This window comes from Sinocyclocheilus anshuiensis, unplaced genomic scaffold (assembly GCF_001515605.1).
Source record: "Sinocyclocheilus anshuiensis isolate Anshui unplaced genomic scaffold, SAMN03320099.WGS_v1.1 scaffold521, whole genome shotgun sequence".
Taxonomy (NCBI): Eukaryota; Metazoa; Chordata; class Actinopteri; order Cypriniformes; family Cyprinidae; genus Sinocyclocheilus; species Sinocyclocheilus anshuiensis.
The window spans coordinates 170903-177980 of NW_015540882.1; the positions used below are offsets into that span (position 1 = coordinate 170903).

Here is a 7078-nt window from a genome sequence, read left to right on the forward strand (position 1 = left end):
TTACAATATATTGCAATATATAGTTTAAAGGTTGTATCTAAAAAAAAAGAATAAGAAGAATTTTCATGATTTTCTTGTAAATCAAAAATTCTCAGACATTTCTACTTTTCCCTGGTAATAATTATATACGCGAGAAAAACAAATGGGATTCCTTTGAGGTCACATTTACAATCCTAAAAAGGCGCCGCTATCCATGCGGCGTGACGTCACGGCGAGGGGCGGGGCGGGTCTAGTGAGTTGCCCTTATTATTATTATTATTACATTCATTCATAGCTCACGCTTAAAGCAGGCGGCGGCAAAACGGTGATCAGTGATCCACATCATCCATATCTCGGGAAGAGACGTATAGAGGTAAGAATACAGAAGGAATCAACTATATCGTTATGCAGCTGCATGAGACTGAATGTGGAGCTCGTGCTCCGCTTAAGTAGGTGAAAGTGCACGAGCGCACAGCCTGGTATATTCTTGTCCTTATGTTTGACACAGACGTCCTACAAAAAAAACACAAGGGGATACCGGACGGCAACGCAGTTTTTCTTTGAATAAAACACTAATGGATGTCATTTATGCTTTTATGTTTATAAATGCATGCATGTGTGTTTACATTGCGACACCCAAGAGCACCTGGTGAGTGTTGCAGGACGAGGTCAGTGGGTGCCCGGCTCTGCGAGGGCATAAAGCTGAGAGCTTAATGTAAAATTCTATAATTATTGACTAGCCCTCATGTTGACCAACACAAAAGGAGATATTATGCAGTATAACAGCAGTCACCATTCACTTTCATTGTAAGGAAAAGAAAAATGCAATACCAGTGAATGCAATTTCCTAAACTCTGGCTAACATCTTAACGTCTTACAGGCCTGGAATAGCATTAGTATGAGTAAATGATGAATTTTCATATTTTGGTGAGCTGTCCCTTTAATTTAATAGTTCGCTCGTAGAGCAGGGACTATGCAAATAGATATACAAACGTGTGGTCCTTTTTCTGTTGTATGATCGAACAACTCCGTACACGTGGCAGAATATTTAATACCAGCGTATTAAAGCATATTGCCACATGAGCCATAATGGCGTTGAGCAGCGTGTATCATCAACACAGTACCGCATGACCTTTCGCCTAGTTTCCATCCGCACCGGTGCGTCACGTGATCACTGCTGCGGGACATGACCTTCGTGGTAATTTTTTATTAGATTTGCGCTAGATGATGATAATATCACTGTTATAAACAATTATTACGATCTTATGATAATATTGTTGTATATATGTGTCATAAAGTAGAAAGGTTTGAGTGGTCGTTAAGCAAGAAAGTGTGTAGTTACACACTGTAATACACTATTAATAAATAATAATAATAATAACAATTACATTATTCTTATTATTAATAATAAAAAATACGTTTAATAAAATTGCAATAACATTTGAAATAGCTTGCTGAACTGTTTATTTGTATTTTTTTTAATTGTACATTTAAATAGAAACTTTTAAATAATGCCTTATGTTCTGTGCATAACATTTTTTTTTTTCAGAATTGTGGCGTCTTTCGAATATTCAGTGATTACTATGGTGAATGACGTCAAGTTGACCGTTACAATATGGCGGACGGCTTACGTATAGCGGCCTATAGAACAGTCGCTAATGAGGCATCTACATATATATATCCATAGATATGTATAGACGCCCTATTCGACTGCTCCAGATACGTTGACGCGTCCGCCATTTTGGAACGGTCAACTTGACGTCATTCACCATAATTATCAATGAGTATTCAAAGATATACAAGCGTAACTTGCTGTTGTAGACGCACACAGTCAACGCGCTCAAAGGTTCGCAGACCGTTCCAAAAATGGTGGGTGGCTTACGATACGTAAGCGGCACATAGAAACAGTCGCTAATGAGGCATCTACGTATATATATCTATGTATATATCTATGGTTGAAACCATGTGGTTACTGCCATTTGCAATTAGTTTCCATGGACACCACAGTGGACACCATAAAGGAAGTACTCTGGCATGCTTTTAAAAAGAGTACTTATTATGGAAATAATATGCTTTAAAAGAAACACTTAATTGCTAATGCTAATAAAGATGTATGGTAGTTTAAATTTATATTAAATACAATTATCTGAACTTTAGAGTGTTTTTTTTTTACTTTAGTAGTGTTTTTTTTACTTTGCATCTAAGTGCGTCGTGGAAGTCGTGACCTAATGGTTAGAGAGTCGGACTTGTAACCCAAAGGTTGTGGGTTCGAGTCTCAGGTCCAGCAGGGATTGTCGGTGGGGGGAGTGAATGTACAGTGCTCTCTTCCACCAATACCACGACTGAGGTGTCCTTGAGTGAGGCTCAGAAACCCTAGTCTCAGCCTCAGACGTCATGCCCACAGACTGTTGGTTAAACGTCTGATGCATATGGCACACAAAAGTGGAAACACTTCAGGAGTTTCGAAGTCGTCATCGGATTGGTTGAATTATACAGGATTTCCGGGAAACATGTGTGTCGCGTTCTTTAACGTTCCGCCTGGAAACGAAGATGCCGTGGCGCCAAACCCACTCACGAAAGAAGAAAGCTGTCGTGTTTACAACTGTGACGACCAGCGCTTATCAGGATCAACTAAACGCTGGATTCTCAAAAGTGTGTGAAATATTTAAAGTTTGCTGCATAGAATCTTTAAAATACGTCAGAGAGTTTTACACACCGGTCTGTTATTGTGGCGACATTTCCACGCCCCAAAACGTGACGCTGAACGAAACGAACTGTGATTGGTTGTTTGACATGTCGGTGTCAAACAACCAATTTGGCCAAGGCCCGCCTCATGGGCCAATGAAAGCTGCCATGGATTCCAGACCTTCAGGCGTCAGTCTGAAGGTCTGGCTACGCGAGACTACAGAACCCCCAACTGCTCCCTGGGTGCCGCAGCAAAAATGGCTGCCCACTGCTCTGGGTGTGTGTGTGTGTGTTCACTACTCACTGCTGTGTGTGTGTACTTAGATGGGTGAAATGCAGAGAACAAATTCTGAGTATGGGACACCATGCTTGGCCACACTTCACGTCATGTCACGTCACGTCACTTACACATATGTACAGTAATTTTATAAGTACTTCTATTGTCGTTGAAATATGGTTAAAATGTGCTGCTGAATGTCCTTATTTGCACTAAAATATATTTTAACGTAATTTCTATTGAATCTTCTGTCATGTATTAAAATATTTTTGTGATCACACGTTTGTAATGATGTTATAATTTAGTAATTTCAAATATTTTATCTTTAAATGTAATATTACTAATTAGTTAAAGCTATAGTTCTGTACTTTATGTGTACTTTAGTATGTTAGTCAACACATCAATATAAGTGTACTTCTTTAGAGCATGATAAAAGATGATTAAAAATAATGATTTAAAATGTACTTTAAAACTTTTGATTTGACATGATTGCAAAATGCACTTTTTAAAAGTGCACTTAAGTGCATAAAGAAACATAGTGAAGAAAGTGGACTCTTCAAGTACACTTAGTGGCCTTTTATTTAATTTCATACGCATTATATGATCTGTAAGTATAATATATCTAAAGTATAATATATATATTATAAGTATAATATTATAATCTATATAATATTTATAGATTCGAAGTACACTCCAAGTGCACATTCAATACAATTAAGCAGACTTCTTTTTCACAAGAGTATAATAGTATGGTTGTGTTTGTAGTAAATCAGTGGTTTGTAGATTAACCATTGTTCATCTAATTGAGCGACTGAATGAAGTTGTCTAGCTGGTTCAGGGAAGAGTTCGGTCTGCCTGTTTCTTGTACAAACCAGTTTATCATCTATTAACATACAGTAAGAGAGGTCAATAATACGCCTTTGTTTTGAAAACGTGACAAGGACATAAACCCTAAATACTCACTTTCTATTCTATTTCAATTATCTCAGACCTGTTATATTAAATATACTGCATTGTTTAAATGATCATGTTATGATTGCTCCAAAAAGTAAGACATCATTGTGACAACATCCATGCAGCTTTATTTATTTACATCAGAGCGATGTTTACAATACAAGCGCATGTGAAAGAGTCACAGAGGTCGTGAATAAAGCACATTCTGTAATGCACTCTGTTATCTGTTATGCAGTTAAATGCTTGAGGTCACACTGAATGGCAGAACAAATGTGATTAGATTACAGCTAATGTTTTATTACAACAACATATTTTGAAATTCACATTAAGTGGCTTTGTGTTATATAATACGATGTTTGTTCATGTACTTTTTTTTTAAAGAAATAGTTCATCCAAAAATGAATATTTGCAGAAAATGTGCTACCCCTCTGTAGAAATCGCAGTCCAGGGGCACCTAGATCAGACCAAAAGGGCACTTTAGCGTTGGTAATTAAAGGGGCACTGACCCCCCAGCCCCCTCCCTGTTTTTGTTTCTTCAGATTTGGAGAAATGTACCATTTCATCACTTGCTCACCAATAGATTCTCTGCAGTGAATGGGTGCCGTCAGGATGAGAGTCCAGCTGATAAAAACATCACAATAATCCACAAGTATTCCATATGAGTCCATTCCATTTACAGTTCTAACCAAATATGTGAGAGACAACAGAAGATGGACTTTTTTTCTGGTGTAAGCATTATTTTGGATTATGGACTCATATTTTGGACAGAAGCGACATTTTGAAGTTAAAACACAAAAAGTCCATCTCCTGCTGTCCTCTCACATCAAAATCCACTGACATATTTGTTTAGAACTGTTTTGGACTGGTTTCACCTGTAACATATTTCTCTCCTGATTCAGACGAGACTGCATTTTCACTGGAGAAAGCAATATTATGGTACATATCGTATTTATAATATATTTTTGCTAGAAGCACTGGTTTGAAGGTAATGAAGGATTTATTTCTTACAAACACGTAGCTTTTAATTTCATAAGATGTTAAAGGAACACTCCACTGTTTTTGAAAATAGGCTCATTTTCCAACTCCCCTAGAGTTAAACAGTTGAGTTTTACCGTTTTTGAATCCATTCAGCCGATCTCCGGGTCTGGCGGTAGCACTTTTAGCTGTAGCTTAGCATAGATCATTGAATCTGATTAGACCCTTAGCATCTCGCTCAAAAATGACCAAAGAGTTTCTATATTTTTCCTATTTAAAACGTGACTCTTCTGTAGTTACATCGTGTACTAAGATTGACGGAAAATGAAAAGTTGCGATTTTCTAGGCCGATATGGCTAGGAACTATACTCTCATTCCGGCGTAATAATCAAGGAACTTTGCTGCCGTACCATGGGTGCAGCAGCCTGAAAATAGGCTTATTGGAAGTTACCTAGCTGGGGACTATTTTCAGGCGCTGCGTAATATCATTGCGCCTGATGCTAACGGTCTAAACAGATTAAATGACCTATGCTAAGCTACAGCTAAAAGTGCTACCGCCAGACCCGGAGATCGGCTGAATGGATTCGAAAACGGTAAAACTCAACTGTTTAACTCTAGGGGAGTTGGAAAATGAGCCTATTTTCAAAAATAGTGGAGTGTTCCTTTAACTGATGGACCGAAGTAGTGTGGATTACTTGTGGATTATTGTGATGTTTTTATCAGCTGTTTGGACTCTCATTCTGACGGCACCCATTCACTGCAGAGCATCCATTGGTGAGCAAGTGATGCAATGCTACATTTCTCCAAATCTGTTCTGATGAAGAAACAAACTCATCTACATCTTGGATGGTCTGAGAGTGAGTCAGTTTTTTGGGTGAACTATTCCTTCAATTCATGTTACTTTTTCAATTTAAGTTTCATCATCATATGCTGATATAATTTGTAATGAAAATGTTGTATTAAACAAAATTTAAAAATATATATAAATGCAAACTAGAAGCATTTTCACTAGTGGTCTTATGTATTACTATCTGATATCTTCACTGTACCATGGAGCAGTAGTTTGTTTATGTTATCATAGTAACCATTTATAAAGTTCCAGCACACTCCTCCGAACTGTGAGTCATGTATTTAATCTATATTGATTATGACTTGTCTAACTGACGTCTTACTCTTCTCTGTCACAGTGTGAGTGTGCAGTCAGCATGGCAGAAGCGCATCAGGCGGTGGCCTTCCAGTTCACCGTCACTCCTGATGGCATCGACCTGCAACTCTGTCACGAGGCCCTGCGCCAGGTCTACCTGTCTGGCCTCCACTCCTGGAAGAAGAGGTTCATCAGGTTCAAGGTGACCTCACAGCTTATCCAACTGATTAATTACTACACATGATTGACATTATCTAATTAGACCTGAATGTCACTTTGAAATCATGTTTAATTGAATTTTTCAGGATAGTTTGTTCTCTGGAAATGACTGCAAAGGCCATTTTAATAAAACTGTAAAGTTTATTAAAATATTAATTCTAATTAATTCTAATAAAAAAGCTATTCATCTATTCTATTCTGTTCTGTTTACATTTGTTTAATATGATATTATGTTGTGTTTCTGTAGAATGGTGTCATGACTGGGGTTTATCCAGGAAGTCCCTCAGGGCTGCTGGTTGTTTTGGTGGGTTACATGTCCACAACCAAATATGCCAAAATAGACCCTTCCCTTGGGATGTTCACTAAACTTTCTAAACACCTACCAATCAGGTAAACCACCAAAGAACGGTCACCTGTTTGTCATTAGTTATTAGCGATTTATGTTTCTCTTTGTAGTTCTTTTAATCTATTATCTTCAAAACAGATTACAATGTTATACAATAAATGTTTTTATTACTATTTCACACGCAGTTCACCAACTTATTTTATGAGTAGTCATAACATACAATCCCATGTCTCTGAAAAACATATGAAATGTTTAAAGGGGTCCTATTATGCTCTTTTACAAAGTCTTGATTTTGTTTTGGGGGTGTACTAGAACAGGCTCTCATACTAGGTTGTTCGAAAAACATAATTTGCTGTGATTGGTTAGCTGGGCCAGTGTGTGCTGTTATTGGCAGCACTCGACGCCTGGTCAGGAAATGTCATGCCTCTTACCATAGCCACCTGCGAGCTTCAGTGTAAATATTGCATCAAAATCAAATCAATTTGAGCACGATTTAAAC

General features: G+C 37.7%; 1 protein-coding gene across 2 annotated transcripts in view; it reads left to right on the forward strand.

The window, feature by feature from the left end:
- Positions 1 to 272: 272 nt before the first annotated feature.
- Positions 273 to 7078, forward strand: part of LOC107688557 (carnitine O-palmitoyltransferase 1, liver isoform-like) — a 26215-nt gene continuing 19409 nt past the window's right edge. For both annotated transcript variants that reach the window (XM_016486256.1, XM_016486257.1), the window contains exons 1-3: positions 273 to 352; positions 6058 to 6216; positions 6481 to 6623. In XM_016486256.1, coding sequence (XP_016341742.1) covers positions 6076 to 6216; positions 6481 to 6623 — 284 coding nt within the window. In that variant the 5' untranslated portion in view covers positions 273 to 352; positions 6058 to 6075. The remainder of the gene's footprint in view (positions 353 to 6057; positions 6217 to 6480; positions 6624 to 7078) is intronic.